Consider the following 19,220-nt stretch of genomic DNA (forward strand, 5'->3'; position numbering starts at 1 on the left):
ATTTATTTCAACAACTGGCAAAAGAAAAACCTAATATATGTATATACATATACATTATTTTTAAAATCTTACACTGCCAAGCCACACCCAGGAATATACAATGGTAAACACGATAGAAGTAAATGTGAATGACAGTGCAAATAAGTAGGCCTATCTATATAAGCATAACTGTAGTAGTAACGAAAATAGTATATAGATTAAAATTATGCTATATAACTACGTCAACACATTTTGATAAATGGGTAAAAAGAGGATCTTAGCTTGGGTTAAAAGATAGTCAATTACAAGAGTTTGTTAAACAGATATATAGATATCTTCAATCTAGCCTAACAAACCAAATCTAGTTATATTCTAGGCCTACTGCTTGATCACATGATAAGAAACATCATCTCGGATGCAAGCCGTGAGGAAGGGGCTTGGTTGACAGTGTCATCAAAATATGGAGTGAAGATCAAACCCCTGCACTCCACATTGTACAATAGGCTAACCCACATCACAAACAAACTTTCTCCTTCCCTTTCTTAAAAAATAAGGACTCGGTTGATTGATTTTTATTAAACACTTTCCTACAGCCCAAATAGCCCCTGCCTTAATCTGCCCTTGCACTCGCCCAATACCAAGATTCATCAGGCCAGCTTGCATAAGACAAACAGAGTAGTAGTTGAGACACTATATATATTATCAACTGTATGAATACTAACTTTTACAGTGTAAACTAGATTAAGTTTGTCAAATGTAATTGTTATAATTGCATACAAGTCACTTAATAAACACAATTAGGGTAAGGATTAATAATACAATATTGGTTCTTTATTAAACACCAATTATTTATTATTATGCACTTTCACCTGAATTAACTTTACTCATCATTCAGAGGCAGATTTTTGTTGGAAAAGTTTATAGCAACTTATGATTTAGTTGAAAGGTAAAGTAACAGCAAATGATTACTCAAACCTTATTTCAATAACCTTGGCTTTCATGGAACACTTGGCTGTGGTTCACTACTGTGAAATCCTTTTGCTGCCAAATTTTTTAATTAATGATGGTTTTGCAAAACAGTTAACATCAAATGCCTTATTTCTCATTATAGAAGAAAAATCTGACAACATTTGTCATACCGTAGCTTGTTTTATGATGATTTGTTTCTTCTCATTCATACTTCTGATTCACATCATGAGTCATGAACCTACCATTATGGTACTTAGAAGACCCTTCATGGTTTCAGTTATGCTATACCTCAGTGTTCTAATCAAATTCCTTATGCTCTTCACATAACTTCTGTTTCATTGAAGGTCTAATTTCTATATTCGTTGTTATGAGAATGTTTTTTTTTCATCCACTTTTATGAATTCAGTATTGATTTCTATCACACACTAACACTACCAGTTTTTAACTTTTTTCTTCATCTCTTGACTCATTTTTCCTCTAAAGAATAAAGATCTTTCTATCAAAAAAAGATTAGTCTTCTAACTTAGGCACCAGATGTCTTATCTGTTAAGTAATATCCAATTATACTAGCTCTGTTTGGCCAAAAGGATATATATATATATATAAACTGAACACTTAGATATCAGTCAAGAAAAATCAAGAGATATTTCATGATAAAATTAAATTTATACCAAAGTTGTCAAAAAAACACTAAAAAGCTTTAACTTCTGCATACTAACAATCTGAAGATAAATAAATTGGTGGGTGAGATTGGAAAGCACAGAATCAATCAAAACATCTTTATCAGTCATAAATGAACAATAACTAATCAAATTCTTTTACTGTTTGCCTCTTTAATCAAGCATATAAATTTAGTGATTTAATTGAAAAAAAGAAAGCTTCACGTTACTTAAATGTATGTATTCACTATGCCTCAAAAGTTTCTATAGTTATTTTTTCCATAGGTCTTTTGCTCACTGTCCATCAATATTTTCCTGTCGTCATCATTAATGGAGTGCTTTGACATACTTAGAAATGTTCAGTATCGTTATAATAATAAACAGCTCATAGTTTGAAAACAGGAGGATATGCCAAATGCTTTGTGATTGTGACATTACCTCTAATAAGTTGCTTCATTGATCAACTCTTTTTTTTTAAGGTGCTCTTCTTTCTAGAGTTTATGAACCCAATTGGATGTTTCCGTCATTTCCATCACATCCAACTCTCTCTGTTAATATTATTATTTCTTTTCCCTATCTTTTTGAAAGAAACTTTCCACTTCTGACATTACAACTTATAAGGTGGTCTCAGTTCACTAATCTTTGATCTTTATCTTTCTTCTAATTTTATTTTAAATTATATTTTTCTTCCTTTTATTTGCAATGCTTTAATTATCATAGTTCTTTACATGACTGGAATGTTGTTGTTATTCTGTACACTGTTGTTTAGCAATTTTGTAATCACTTTTATCTATATTCTGATAATCATGACATTCAATCAGTTTGCACTTTGACTAATCTTTTACACCAAGACTTATACTTCTCAGAAGTAACAAACTCATTTCAGCTCAATCTCTCTGCTTATTCTCTATTTCTTTGTTTGATATATAGGATCTTAACCCTTTTGCCCCGGATAGGTTAAAGTGCACGTGTCACGACGTTTTGGAGCATTATTTTCAAAATTGTATTAAATAACATTTTTACTACTTACATCATTAAACTTAGAATCAAAATGTAGTTTATAATTTAAATTTTGATATCATATATGTTTTAATTTCTTAACTTAAAAGGAAATGTAAAGAAAAAAAATGTTAAATATCGATTTTGTGTGTCACATAACACATCCAGTTGTCTTATTGTTCAGTTCCCATTTTATTATGCCCACCATACAACATGTATAAGTAGCTAATGAATTAGAAACTTGAATTTGAAATATAAACAAACTAAATATAAAATAAGAACCTTCCTCCGCTATGATTTGCTGAGATAGCAATATTTTTAGCGAGTCTACTTGAGTGGCTCCTCCCATTGCACCAATCTTTTGAAAGCTCTTATCTAGTCCCACCTACTACTAATTAGCTACTGCTTATAACCAAATTTCACCCCTACGTAACTCTGACAGTTGTTTATAAATAGCTTGAAGGAGAAAATAATAATTTTGCCAAAACCATTGAATTGTGATGATTTAGTTGTGGCTCTGAACAGGAATGGGATTTTTTTTAACCCACATACAGTTTATTTAGAGACAGGGATACAGGGATTTTGAGTGTACTAGTACAGTAATTTGATAACTTTTTGGTCTTCAAAAACTCATATTTGAAGAATAAAAAAAATTAGAATCTCTACCTCCTCCACTCAGAATAATAAACGAGGCTTAAGTCAAGGCTTAGCAAGTTCGAAGGACGAGCGATGCACGAGCGCAACATTTTGTAACATGGTTACGTACTCGAAATCTTTGTTTGTCAGTGTATTTCTCATTTACTTTCTAAGTGTGGTGAAAGTGAAAGAGGGTAGTATCATTTATAAGAATGTGCCCAAATAACACCTTCATATACTTATGCTGCAAAATTCCACACACATCAAATGGGTGACCATAGTACTGAAACACCTGCTATGTACTTGGATAAGCCCGGCTAAGAACCTACAATGTTTATTGGATCAGCCCAATTCTGAACCATATAATAAATGTTTTTACACATTCTAATTGCAATTTTATTACCTTGGGAAATTCCCATTGAAAGTGTTGTTGGAACTATAAACTGTTATATCCCATATTGTGTTCTCGGAGCAAGGGGAATGTCACCTCACTGAATACATGTGCATTTTTATGCTCAAGAGTTTCGTATTATGGTTGTACGTAAGCACTGTGTCTTATAACACAGGTGATGAATTATTGCTTTTTTGTCAGCAGGTTTGTAATTTGTCGGTGACAGTAAAATAAACACAGAAAATATATGGAATATGTTTAGCAGTTGAAACTGTCAGGGGAAGAACTCTGAAACTTCATGATCAATAATGAAGAAAAAGGAAACAGCTGCTCGTTATATTTCTGATTTTACAATTTTTCTTTTCATTCTACTTCAATGAGTTATTTACATGCTGAAGGATCAAATAATAAATGTAATAACAGGTAAAATATAACGCTTTATTAAAAAAAAAAGGTATATAAGTATTTATGAGGTTTCAGAGGTTGTGCCAATGAAATTCGAGATTTTTTAAAATGAAAATCACTTTGCACTCAGACTAGTTAAAAAAATAGAATAGATATTTTCATGGACAAATATTAGTAAAAAATACTTCATTAAAAGTCTACAAAATTTTGTAAAGACACACTTAAAATATTAAAAGTTATAGCATGAAAACTATAACAAGCACAAAATGGTTATGAGGTCGGTTCCAGAGACCGAGCCCATATTGAAAGGGTTAACAACTTATTTGTACAATGACCTGTGTATTTCTATTTCACAGGCAGTTATATGTAACAATATCCAAGTGTAGAATGAAGGAACAATAAAAATGCATATTTTCATATATATTTTTATATACAAAATTCTGTAAAAGAAAAGTGCCAAATGGCACAAGATATTAAAAATGTCAGAAACATACCAGACAATCAAATACTGCATGTTATGCAATTAAAATCAAAAAAATTAAACCAAGCCTTAGCATGCTGCTGAACATAAGCATTATTAGTTTGGGTTTTGGAAGTTTTCTCACACTTACGATCCATTAGTCTAGGCATTATTCATAACTTTAGCAAACTGTTGTAACACTAGTTTGCTTACAAACACCTCAAACAAATAAAAACTAAATTCAGTATCCTTTAAACAGAAACATTATTCTGGACCGATGATGTGTTTGTGCCAAAAACTATAGCCTTAAAAGCAACTTTACCTTCATATTTTGTACACGAATACTGAGTAGAAAGAAGCTCTTTAATATAACCAGATTTACAAACACAAGTGTTCATGAAACAGTGGGAATGTGGAATTGTACAAGCTTTATCTGATGTGCACAAGTCTCCCAGCTTCCTTTCTGTTGAAGAAAAATGGTCTATCAATAAATCAGAAAAAAAAATTCATATGTAATTTTACTTAATAATTAAAATTATAATGGACACAGAATAAAACACAGAATTTTTAATAACTTCAAAAAGTAACCTTATTTTGTAGCAGCAAAAAAAAATTATATGGTCAGCTGTTTGAAAAAAAAACAACAAGAAAACAAAATGGACCCCTGAAAACTGAAATATAATTTATTTAATATCTGACTAAAAACTTCACATATCCTGTTCAGCAACAGCATTACATATTATTAAATAACTAGAGCATAATGATTAGAAATATGGACAGCAGCTAGAGCTCAAGATGGATGTTGTATTGCCATATTTTTTATATTCATTTGTAATATTTTCCCACTTGTACTTCAGAGTTGTCTGTATATTATGCTAGCCCTATACGAAAGATTAAATTTCCCATTTGTTGTGGAACACACCCATACACATTCAGTACAACTAGTGGTAATACAATAATCTGCCAGAAATGGTGGACAACAAATAATAAGAGCTCTGTGAAATAATGTTAATAGTGTCATTGATAATTAGCCAATATAAACTAGTAATCACAATGAAGAATCAACAGAAATAAGGAATATCAATGTTGTAACTTAAAACTGTCAAGACAAAGACATAAAATTCATAGTCAATCATATAATTCTGACTACAAATATGCTAGGCAGATGGTATCAAGCAAAGATGATGTGCAACCTTTCGTTCACTACTGCTGCAACTGCTAAAAAACATAATGTTTTACAACTGATTCTTTGTGCAGAAGAGCTTCTGGAAACAGTTTAGTAATATCATAATTAAAAAAATCAGTCTATAAAAAACATGTACAATAATCTTTATTAAATACCACATGTTAACTAACATTTTCTTTACCAGATACACTCCTCTCCACAAAACTGACAGTTATTAGTTCATGCCACTGCCGAAACGTTTTTGCATATGCACCAAATCTCAAAGAAATCTTCTACCATTGCATGTATTAACATGTATTGTGACAGTCTGTTATGCAATCAGCATCAGACTATATCCCTCCACCAATAAGAGGGCAATACATCCTCTTTGTGTATTACTCCCCTTGAGCATTATGCACATTAAAGCTCACTGTTGATGAGGTAAAAGAGACACATCAGAAATTGGGAGGAAAAGTGGGAGGATTACTTAGAGAGGTATCTGAAACTTTTTCAGGTAAGAAAAAAAATGTTAACTTAAGAAACATTAGTCATCTTTCCACAGAACTGATAGCTAGAACCTCACATTGATAAGACAATGAAGGGGTTAGTGTGAAATTAAATTATATGATGAACTCCTTTCTAATAATACAGCATTGTAAAAGGAAAACTCGTGGGTTGTGTCACTCATGAGGAATAACATCACTCAGTGGAAAACCCTATCCATCTCATGCAGGGAATGCCTTTCACCCAACAGAGGTGGTAGAACAAAAGGTAAGTTTTAAAGAGCCTCCTGTGTGGTGCTAATCTGTTACATAGGTGGATGAAATATAAAGACTGCTCAACTGACTTTTATATCTCAGGGGGTTGGCAGGGCATGTATGTGCAGTGTGGCTATGCAATAAGTCAAGCCATACAGTATTGGAAAAATACTTACCAGAATATGTTTGTGTGAAGAGGAGACAAAGACCTGCATCCCAAAGAGAACATAAGACTCATACAACTGGCATAACCACTGGGAGTGGTCTAGTTCTTCATGTAAGCAGGGGTGTGGCCACTCAGTCTCAAACCAGAAGAATTACACTGACCTGAAACTCTTCATATTAATCTTGTGACTGGAGAGCAGGTGTTCTCTCTTTACTCCACTAAAAGAAAACAGGAGTGAGGGATATGCATAGAGAACAAGTACTGAAACTGAATAAGAGTCATCACACCTGCATAAAGTACCACACTGATAGACTGTGCAATGGGTTACCATGAACAGGGACACTGGAAGCTACCAAAGTGTGAGGACAGATAACATGTCATTTGGATTCAAACCATGCTTGTCAGCTCTGAAAGTCTCCAAAAGAGACATAACTTCTCACAAAGAAAGTGAAGGAAGCATTAGAGCTTTGGTAACTAGAAGCATCATGCCCTAAAGATGTAAAGAAGAAAAAGGCTGAAACTGCTCTGCAAATGAGCTGAAAAAGACTCCCAAGGAAATCAGATACTGGGTGGGGGTCAAGACACCTGGAGAGCCTGACCAACCAACCAACACAAACAAAACAACTCCCAAAGAAGTAGGGAGGTCACAACCAAGAATGTTTATTTGGATATGGGTGAGAAGGAGCCAGTCATCCATATATTAGTAGAAAAGTAGGCCCAACAAATGTATACTTTATGCAAATGCCCTTAGGACTCAATTCAAAACATACAGATCCACACCCAACTCGACCGGATAAGCACAGAATGGAAAGTTCCAACTGTTATGGTGGAAATAATAAGTGATCAAACAAATCACATTGTGAAGAAATACATAAGAAACTTAAAACTTTGTCATCCACAGCACTCAAGTAAAGAAAACTGTTATTCTGAAATCAAGAAATGATAAGAAATTGGTTTAAGAATGATAGATCCTTAATATATCACCAGTCTTGTGTCTTCTTGGAGATCACCCAAATGTATTTTGCAGAGAGAGTCCACATGAGCACAAATTGATAGAGCCAAGCTCCTACCGGACAGGAGCCAAGTGGTAGCTCCTGAAACAAATTACCAAGGTGATTCGCAATGACCAGCCCTCAAAGAAGAGAATGTTGGAAAGTAGCAAGAGGAAAAGAAACAAGAGAGAAAGTGGTCCTTTGAGGCTCCTGAGAACAAGATACCTGATAAGCTAATTAAACTCATATTTCCAATGAATAAGAAAATACCAAACACCTCATCACAAGGGAAAGTTGCCACACAAAGATTCCTAAAATAATACCATTGGAGGCAAGCCCCAAAAATATGGCATTCCAATTAAGTAAATCCCAGAAACAAAGAAATCTAGTTAACTTGGACAATGTAAAAAAAAGAAGAAGAAATAGAGACCAAGGTGATGAATAAGTAGGTATAAATGTCTCCAGTGAAGTAGTAAGGGCTAAAATATACAGCCTCTGAAAGAAAGTGAAATGATAACAGATAGTGAAAAAGCAAACAAAGATGAAGGTGAGCAGAGTGCAATTGAAAGAAAGAGAGAGAGAGACAAAAAGGAAGAGATCCATAGCTAGAAGAAGAGATTTAAAGGACTCAAGCTCATGGAAAGAAGAAGAACCATGAGCACATGCTACAGAATAAGATTCTCCATGTTTAGAAGACAACAGGGAAACTAAAGTTTGATACGAAGTTGAAACAAAATAATATCAGCATAATCATGAATATCAGGGGGGGGGGGAATCCACCTTCTGCAACATCCTTGCAGCAAACTCTGCTATGAGATCTTAGTAATCTAATCTTGTTGCTGTTTCCTTTTCAATGGAGAGCATGGCAAATCCACCCAGCCTCTAAAGACATATTTGTCCTAAGATAGTTTTTATTATTTTTAATTTGGAAAAACTTTGCTCCCCTGAAGCCACTGTAAATGGGGTTATCAACAAAATCCTATACACTATGAATGCATTTGGGAAGGAACTGTCTAAAGGCTTAAGAAACTGAAGGGCTTGTTTTGTTTCTCCAGGGATGCATTCTTGCAACACCCACAGCTCTGAGAAAAGGTCTGTATCAGTAACGTCATAAGAATCTTCATCACAAAACATTGTTCAAATTCATACACTGCTTTCTCATGTCATCTTCTGTTGTTTCTTGAAGCTGCTTCAAACCATACAGGAAACTGAAGTAACCAGCATAATCCTGCATTTATTTGAATTGTACAGTCATGACATGAGAGCTTGACCCATGATGGCCAGAAAGTAATTTGTTTCAAATGCTTTCTCAAGAAAATTTGTTGTCCTCTGGAAAAGGTGTTCTCTTTCATTCACTCGTTCTCCGAGTTCAGGTTCAACATCCATTTCAGATGTTATTTCTGTTGTTGCAATCTTGACTGAGGTAAATTCAGTGTTCCTGTTTTCCTGCAGAAACTCAGTGAGTCCCTTGATGTGTTTTATAGCCACATCAAGTTGCATTTCTCTGGATGAGGTGTCTTGTTCACAGTGAATAGGATATCATACCACATGATTCGAGCAGAAATTCAAAATTTTTGGATTCATAATTGGCCAAGAACTCCACCTCACTTTTAACTTTTAAGTCGCTGCTTTCTTCAACAACTTCAAGCAAGACATTCCTGATAGCACCTGTCTGGCAACAGGTCACTTTTACACTCTATATCATATGTTCCCATCTTGTGTCTGACAATAGCCTTGGTGTTATAAAGGTAGCATTCTCTCTCTCGGTATTTGCCATTTGTGAGTGGAAGTGGTAAATATGCTGTAAATTCACTGCAAAATTCCAAAAAATGACGAGAATTTTGAATTGTCCTTTGCCATATCCTTCAATACTAAATTTATGTCACTGATGCCACACAAAGTGAAAAAGGCTTTAAAGCTGACCTGAAGGATGCTTGCTCGAATGTCTTGATTCTGGCCCTTCATATTTGCCCCATTGTAGTAACCCTACCCCTAAAAATCACTAACATGAAGGCCAAGTCTATCCTCTATCCAGTGCAATGATGATAAAATCCTGACAGTCCTTCTCTGGTTGTGTCTTGAACCAGAAAAAAGTCAATATACTTTTCTATTACCTTCACTTCTTCAGAGAATACATCAACATAACACCACATAAAAGACGCCTGCTTCTGGTGACTTGAATTAGGGGTGCAGTCAAGAATGACTGCAAAGTATTTTGCAATGTTCACCTTTTCAAGGATTTTTTTCTTCAGTTTTAACTTCAACAATATGATTAGTTCATTTTGAATCAAGCTGATCTACAAAACCATTTTATGTTGTTGTTTAAGTTGATCTGGTAAGGTTGTAGTATGTAGGCTTTGGTCACTGACATGATGAAAATTTAGAGTAGTTATTGAAATCTGAACATTGGGAGAATAACAATGGGGAAAATTCCTGTTCAAAAAAATTATATTATAAACTCTAGAATATGTGTCCCAAATCTTGTAATTTGATTAAGAGAAGGAAAGAAATTAATGGAAATAAAGATAATAATCTGAACCAAAGTTGTAACTGAAATTTTGTATCTTTGTTTCTAAAAAAATAAATAAATAAATAAAATAAGGAGGAGAAAGGTTACAGCTTCGAATAATGATTAAAAGCTTAAAAATAATAAGCATAAACATTCCATAATTAATAAGGATAAAAATATGTCTGAAGCCAAGAAGTGCTGAGGAGAAAATGAGCCTGTGGTATACAAAGAGTGCTCAGAGGAAGTACTTTGCATAGACATTTTGTTGTTCTCCTATTGCTGATTGTACCACAGGCTGGTGTAATACACAGTGATATATGTAGAGGTTAGAGTTTTGTTCAAGGCTTGGCAAAAGTGCAAAAAATATCTGTGGCAGTGATGTGAAGTAATAGCTTTCAGTTCGGTGGAGACATGAGTGTCATTTCTGAATTAATTTAATATAAATCTTATTATCTTATCCTTAAGCTATAGCTACATATACATGTATCCTTGGGTTAGAACCCTAACATAATTAACACGTGAAGAAACCACAACATTAAATCAAACAAATATATATTGTTTTGAAAACTACATGTACCTATTTAATCTGCAGAAGAAATGTAAATCACACTTATATTTTCAAACAACAAAAATAACTTACCCTCATTACATGCAGTGACACTAAAAAAGTGCATCTTGCGATAAGCTGTATCACAACTGCAAATGCCATTTGCACAAACACTGAAGAAATCAGCACATTCTTCATCTGAAGAGCATGCATCTCCAATCATCTCTAATGAACAAAAAAAGAAAATCTACATCATGCAAGTAAAATCATCGAAAAGTTACTGAAGTAATATAAGTTTTGATAGTCAAGTTCCTACTTCATCATGAAAAAAATATGATTAGTTAAGTGACAATAAATACACTATTTTTGACAATTTAAACATACACAGAATAATGCACATTAAGCAGCACAAACAGAGTATAAAGCAAAGGAAAGAAACCAGCTACTTAATAATATAATTATCATACATTCATACTAACAAGAGAAACTGTTTTTGAATTAAATCTACTTTCACACAAACAATCCACTTGGGCGTAACATGTAAACTTGCACATGAGAAGGGTACAAAACTAAATCAGGACATCAAATGTTCTGTGAGAAGTTGCATCATAACAGCAATAAGCTGTGTTTATTTAAAATATATATCACTAGCCAGAATATTCAAGCTCTGTCTACTACTGATGCATTTTGAAATGCACTTTTAAAAACCTAGCACATTGCAGTAAATAGATGATTTGTTCAGATTTAAGTTGAAAAACAAATGCCTAGGGGGACATCCTGGGTGCTTAAAGTGTGGAAGACCCCAAGACATCCATGTTTTGATCCCTATACTCTCCAGAAAAAGAATAGTGAACTATTCAAAAATGCTCGAGTATTGGGTCTCGTTTGAAAACCATTGATCCCATATTGATATGCCCAAACAGACAACTTTGGATGTCCACAAACAAGTGTTTATACAACAGCACACTTAGATGTCATATTCAAAGAATGTCAACTGGCAATAAGCAATTTGTCAAAGTGCTAATTAATGAATAGTCTATCATGTACTCTTTATCATTTGAATGTCTCGGCTTTAACTATATCTGTCCTGATTAGATTGTAATTATTTGATTAGGCTACCATTTAATGTTTCTCAACACAATGCCCCATTAATTTCACCTATGTCCTAATTAGATTCCTGAGAGAAAATGCAATAATAACTTCATCACCTTACTTATTTCCATAGTCTTATAACAAAGACATTCTCTGGAGCCACAGCAAAAGTAAATATTTCTGTAAAATTAAATGAAGTAAACAAACATGATAAAATAATTAAAGGTGTAGATACTAAGTAATGTGTGAAATTCAAAAGGTGCTTTATTCATAGTTCATCATTAGACCAATAAAATTCCATAACATAAAGTCATCATTGTATATTCATAACAGAATAGGGTGCAGATAGATTTTTTGGAATTGTATAAACAATGTTGTTTATCTTATGTATCATTATCCTTTTTATCATCAAACTTATTTTCCTTCAAACACATCAGTTGCTAATGAAACCATTGTGTACAAAGTGACCCATGTATTTTTAGTTTAGGGAAATCCATCTGTATGTGTCCAGTTTCTGGCTGAATTTATTTTATTGATAAGATCCTAAATTGATTTCAGAAATATTGAAATGGTCTTAAAAATTTTAGTTGCTTTTTTATTACTTGCAAGTCAGTCATGACATTCACTAGTCAAGTTCTACCATCTGAGTAGCAACACATCATATGTTAATTCTGCTACTGACATAACTCCTTAAAGTATTTGGAATACATTGGCACCATTCATAACACTTCTTAATTAAACATACCTTATTAATACTGCACCTGCACATATACACAAGACAAATAGTTAATAAATGTCCAGTCCAAATGACAGTGTTTTAGGACTTCTATGTTTTTCGAGTAGAACTTCTAAAATTCATATCCCATAATTCCTGCACTTCCTGCTTTTGCAAATTAATGTACAGGCTACTCATGCGCAAATTAGGCTTTATATTTGGAGCTTTCATTTATTTGTTGGATGAACACTTTAGTTTGATCAGTTACAAACTAATTCCAATGTTCCACAACTTGTTTCTTATACTTTATTCCAATACCAAGCCTCTTGTTGAATGATACAGAGGAATTAGAGTAGTATCAGATAAACCTGACAGTATGCTTACTTTACTCATAAATTAGTTAAATTATCCATTTATAAAACTAACTGTTCTGGATATTAACAATGTTCAATGTGCACTGTATATTACTTGCTTATTCAATTTTACAGCTTAAAATAATTGTAAAATGGTGCAATGCAAATTTGGACAAAAAAAAAGAATGTACAGTTCAGTCTAGAGCTTCAAATATATCAATTAATTACAGCATGAAAAAGTATATCTGTCTAAATGGTATCTGCAATTTTAATTTTAATGAGTTAAAAGTGTATTTATGTATGGTAATTTTTGTGAATGTCTTACATTAACATCTTCAGGCTATTACCTTATCTAAATACATGGAGAAAGAGACCAATTTATACTATAAATTAAGCTACATATTTAAATAAACATGGAACACAGATGATAGTATAATTATTTTACACACACACACATACATATATATATATATATATATAAACATACCATGCATCTACAGTATAAACAACAGTTGGCTTTTTTAATTTTTTTAGGCAAATAAACACCCTATTTACATTCCTGGAAATGATTCTTACCTTATATAGGTGCATTAGTGTAAATTATGTTAATAAACTTAACAATAAAAGTACATACTTAGTTCCCACTCATGAGCTGCCATTCCAGAAGGCAGTGAAAGCTGCCATATGATATAACATATAGCAAATGATGCCCATCTTAATTTTTTCTGATATCCATTAACCATGGTCTTGTTGATATTCTTTCTATTGTTCTGTTCAAAAAAAAGTAACACGTTGTGAAATAAATCAAATCAGCTTTTATGACAAAATCACAAATTGATATGAAAAACTCTTCCAAATAATAATAAAACTCAAATCATCAACACTGCATATAAAAGTACACAAAATAATTAACTGGTTCAATGAAGTGTAAAGGAATGCAAAGTTGTTAGCTTTGAATAAACAAATCTAACACACAGGATTTTAATATACATGTACATGTATGTGAGGGATACAAAAGGATACATTATTTTGCTTTTTACAATATATTTTACAGGCAATTCAACTACTGATCACAGTTTTATTTTTAGGACTAAGAGGCAACTTAATGATTTTACAACTGATATTCAATATCCTCACACAACTAGTTATAGGAGAATCAGTAACTGTATATGTAACCTATTAAGAAAATGTGTTTAAAATAGACTCTAATCCTATTGAAACTTAAACTGCATAAAATGTTAAAGAAACACTCATGGTGACTTGGTAAGAATCTCTACCTGTATTAAAATTCTTCAGTGGGATCCCTGCTGACTGTAAGTCAGTTAATTTCATCTTTTACTTAAGATTATTTATCAAAAATAACTCAGAGAAACAAATGATGTCATGGTTTCACAATATTTTTTGTAATGTGTTTACTGAAATGAGATTTTAAGATTGCCAGAAATTTAATACAAAAGCTTATGGCTACCACTGATCAACAAACATCACTCAAAACCAAAACCTTCTCTTAATCAACCAATGAAGTTCCAGCACCACCAGTCAAACATACCATGCATTAAGCCTTTTTGAATATCCACCAAACAACTTACAAGCTAAGTGCAGTCAATTCTCATTTTGATTTGAAGATGGAAGACTTCTGAATTATCATCACTTTAGACTTCTTTAGAGAAAACTCTTATGGTAAAATACTGCTAGCTGTATAAGGCAGTTGGTATTAATTTTCACCTAATTATGAGTTTTGTCATAATTACATTGCTTATATCATTAATAAGCTGTCTTTTAGTACATAAAGCAGCAATGAGCAAACTTTTTACCAACTGTAGTGCAAACAATTAATAATAATCACACCAAACTCCTTTTGAGCTCAGACATGTCATATTCTAAACTTGTTAAAAATAGGCAAAAATATTTAACATTGTTCAACAATTCTATGGATTTATATGTAGATTCAACTATGGGTAACTAAAACCACCATACATATATTTAACATATTCTACACATAATTTGTACTTTACACATATTACTCATGCACATATGTAACTACTATAGGTAAAAATATGAATCACACACTACTAAGACATCTTCATGGTAATGCACAACATGTACCAACACAATTTTATAACAATGATAAAATATTCTACTAAAGATCTAGCATGACAAGTAAAAAAATTAGATGTTAGAGCAAAATATACAAGGTTACCCATACATAGAAGCTGTGATGATAATAATAATACAAATTTATTCTAATATATACCTAAATTTCTCATCTACATAAGGTAAATATAGCTACTTGCTAAATTGACCATATGTGCTGTGGACAGAGTATCTGGTTATATTGACTAGATTTAACCAAACTCAATAACACGTATGTAACAATGGTAAATTGTAACACTGATAAAATGAAATTATTATTTTTTACTGTGTAATGATATAGACATTTACCATACAGGGGTTTGAAGCTGTAAACCTACAATACAATGAATGTTTTAATTTATTATCTTATGACTTGCTTTTCACAACAATGTTAGAAAATCTCAATATACGTGGGCATGTAATATAAAACAAATAATTAATTTTTGGCACCACTTAAATACATAGAGGTTAAAAGGCACAAGTAAAAAAGTTGAGAATTGTGCAACAGTAAAAACTATTATTAAGAATCACAATAAGGAAAGGAAAGTAGATAAGAGGTATGTTTTCTGTCAAGTTGTTAAAGATTATGGAAACAAATTGCATTTCTATAATGAAACAAAATTAACATTTCAATCAAAAGAGAAATGACAAAGAAATAGAAAAAGGAAGTATATTTATAAGTTTTGATTAACATATTTTTGAGTACATTTCAATCTATTTAATTTATATGATGACTATATTTTGTGTTTGTTCATATTGAAAAATGTGTATTTGAAAAGTGGTATTTGAATGTTTTTATTATAGATTAGCTATAAAATTACATACTGAAGAGTGACCTTTGAAGTCACAAAAGTGGTAGAAGAAATTAATAAAAAACAGAAGAGATCAAAGATTGCAGTATTTAATTATTTATATCCACAGGTGGAAACTTGTATGTGCTTTGGTTATATATACATATGTATGAACTGGTGTCAGATAAAATAAATTGATTAATGAAAATTATGATTAAATTGCTTAATAACATGAAAATAATCAACTATTCAAAACTAGTGTTTATGATTGCTGTTGTTTTTGGTTATTACAAACTACCCAATTAATAAAGATAATGCCATTATAATTTATCTTTATTATTTTTGATTAATTCAAGGATGCTAAGCTCAACCCATTAGTATCATGACTCATGTGAAAAATAAACTAATCAAAGTTAGTGATCTTTATTATATCTGATCATTTCAACTATCAAAGTCTCAATCAACAATAACAGATCAGTTGAATGTAATTTATTAATGAGCCTGATGATTAATTGATTAGCCAATTCCACTAACTGCTCAGCTCTTTTATAGAGATATGAATTACAGTTAATAGTTAAGACCTCACTTGGACTACTAGGTACAGATTTGATCTATTTATCTAAGAAAGAAACTGACTAATTGGAAAGGATTCGAGGGATGGCCACTAAAATGATTCAAGAAATAGAAAGGTTATATAGTACAGACAGGTTAAGGTCTCAACATATATTCTCTTCAGAAACGATGGGTAAGACTAAGACTAGATCGAGGTGATCTTATCGAAGCATACAAGATTATCCGGGAGATTGTTGAGATAAAGGCCTATGTTTTTTATATGTTGTATTCTGAAGACAAAATTTGAAAGGATGCAAGTCTAAGATTTCAAAAAGACAGGTTAGACTTCAGTTAAGAAGCATTAATTTTCTAACAGGGTGATTGGCAGTTGTACAAGCTAGTGCTACACACGAGTTTAAGAGAAAAATCAAGGATTTCCTAAAATGTAAAGAATGGGTTAAATTTTTATTTGTATTTTTTTCGATGTGGATATGCAAGACCAGCTTTGAAATACCAGATGATCCCTATATGTCTGTATGTTACATTATGTTAAATTCCATGACTTTTCCATGAGTAATTTTGTTTTTCTAAATGATTTTTTAATATTGACACAATCAGTTAGTTACTAGTGGACAGTGTTGTATTTTAAAAAGTTTATCAATACCTTGCTGAATGTCAACTGTTCCATCAAACCCTGTAAACTTTTCATGAAGTGGTCTCATGGGATATTGCAAAATTTAGCATTCATTGTTATATTGGTAAGGGTAAGTTAAAACAAAAAATTATTAAATGAAATTGTTTAAACTAATGACTTTTCTGGACTTGTTATGACTATATAAAAAAGAGCAGTACTTTTCCAATAATTTTACAACTTGAAATATTAAAAACTAAACAATGCATGTGCAATCCCCTTTAAAACATCTTCCTTCTTATGAAATTTAGTATTGTAAATCAGTTTATATTTTCTTTCCAAAACAAGATATCTTAGTCATAAACTTGGAAAAAAAAAAAAAAAGACTTGGTTGTTGTTTTCTTAGTCCAAAATCACACAATGTGCTATATGCACTATGTCCATCATGGGGACTCAAACACTGGATTTTTGCGTTTTTAATTTTAAAGATTGATTTTAAGTCCATAAACTTGCCTCAGAACCATAGAGGACAAAATTACTTGGGAAAATTATAAAGACCTATTGATAATACACCTATGAAAATAATTGTTACATAAATCATTTAACTAGCAAAACAATATGAAATTTTACGAATATATTCCGCTATGAAATTTAGAATATAACCTCATAAAACAAATGGCTGCAAAGTTTATAGTTACACATATTCAATCATTAACCATCTACAAATACAACTTAGATTCTTAGAAGGTTTAAAAATAAAAATAATGTAGAAGCTTAGGTAGGTAATTTTAATTGAATCACGTTTATATTTTAGCTATTTTATCTAGCAGAAGTTAACCTTAGGACTATTACTATTGGTAATAATAAAGGTATCGACTTCTTAAAACTTACCACTTCTATTAAGTTCTATTAGTTCTAATGTTTACTTTCAAAATTTCCTAAGTTCAAAATTTCGCGTCTCTCGCTTATCAATAGCAAGTCTCTCAAGTCAGATACGCTGGAGTTAATCTTGAAACTGAATAACGTAATTACTTTTTACTTTTAGACATTATTCATTCATGTTTCATCAACACGTTTCTCGTTTACAATTCCACAAACAATGGGGCGAGGTAACATTAAATATCGTAAAATCACTACTCTATTACAGGCGTTAAAAGAACTATTTTAAAATTACGAACGACGGTATAATGATATTGGCACAGTTTTTCAATCACTTTCACAAGTAAAACCCGAGTTTTGAACGCACAGTACTGTCGTTCGGAGCCACATAACTATAATACATAATGACGTCACACACTTCAATGCCTCTGTATGGTAAGTAAGGAGTTGACTCACCATAACATGGAAAAGCTTTTCAAAACCGGCACTGCTAAGTCAAAGTGACATGATTTTAAAAAATCAAATTAATTCTCCTTATTGGTGAATTTCGAGACTACTCTTTTATGTAAACTGAATTCTTATTATTTTTATACATAATGTTAAGGTCCAACTGACAAGAATGATTTACCATATGACATTTAAGTTTTAATTGCTCCCAGTGGCTTGTTTGTTTGTAATTAAGCACAAAGCTACACATTGGGCTATCTGTGCTCTGCCCACCACGGGTATCGAAACCGGGTTTCTAGCGTTGTAAATCCGCAGAAATACCGCTGTGCCACTGGGACGCTTCTCAGCTGTAAGTCTGAGGCTCATAGCGCTAAAATCTGAGTGTTAATACAAATTTTGGGCATATCAAAGATAGCCCATTGTATAATTTCATATAACTATGTTACAATTTATTTGTTATTTAAGTACAACGGACTCTCTGTGCTTTGCACACCGCGAGTATCGAAGCCCGATTTCTAGCTTTATAAACCCCCAGACTCACTACTGATCCACTGGAGAGTCGGGGTGGGTGAAAGGACCTGTCTTACAAGAGAAATAATCTAAACTTCTAGGCTAAGCAACATTCGTTTGGGTAGTTATTTCCAAGTGGAGATGAAATCCTGATACTTTTCTGCAATTATGGGTAATTAGTTATCCAGTTCATTGCTGTGATGGTCATCAGCTTGGTAAGAGTAGTGAAAGCAACCAATGCTAATAGTAACACTAGGGTTATGTCCGTTGTGAACTAACCAAAAAGTGAAAACGCGGTTACCAATACTTTTGAGATAACTAGTTGAGAATTGTACAGATATTTTACTCACTGCAGTAGCAGCATCTTAGTCACTTTTTAGGAAAATATGCTAATGTATTTGTGGGACCTGATGGCTGAGTCACACATCATATACACACAGGTGATGCACATCTGATTAAACAACTGCCATACAGGATTCCAT

At 32.4% G+C, this 19,220-nt stretch overlaps 1 protein-coding gene across 1 annotated transcript in view; it reads right to left on the reverse strand.

Moving 5' to 3' along the window:
- LOC106471617 overlaps positions 1-18,152 on the reverse strand; it is a gene marked incomplete at its 3' end in the record, with an annotated part of 38,605 nt that extends 20,453 nt beyond the window's left edge. The window contains exons 1-4 of the mRNA XM_013932229.2: positions 17,794-18,152; positions 13,430-13,565; positions 10,729-10,860; positions 4,821-4,961 (exon numbers count right to left, since the gene is read on the reverse strand). Coding sequence (XP_013787683.1) covers positions 4,821-4,961; positions 10,729-10,860; positions 13,430-13,538 — 382 coding nt within the window. The remainder of the gene's footprint in view (positions 1-4,820; positions 4,962-10,728; positions 10,861-13,429; positions 13,566-17,793) is intronic.
- Positions 18,153-19,220: the final 1,068 nt, after the last annotated feature.

This window comes from Limulus polyphemus, unplaced genomic scaffold, assembly GCF_000517525.1.
Source record: "Limulus polyphemus unplaced genomic scaffold, Limulus_polyphemus-2.1.2 Scaffold4736, whole genome shotgun sequence".
Taxonomy (NCBI): Eukaryota; Metazoa; Arthropoda; class Merostomata; order Xiphosura; family Limulidae; genus Limulus; species Limulus polyphemus.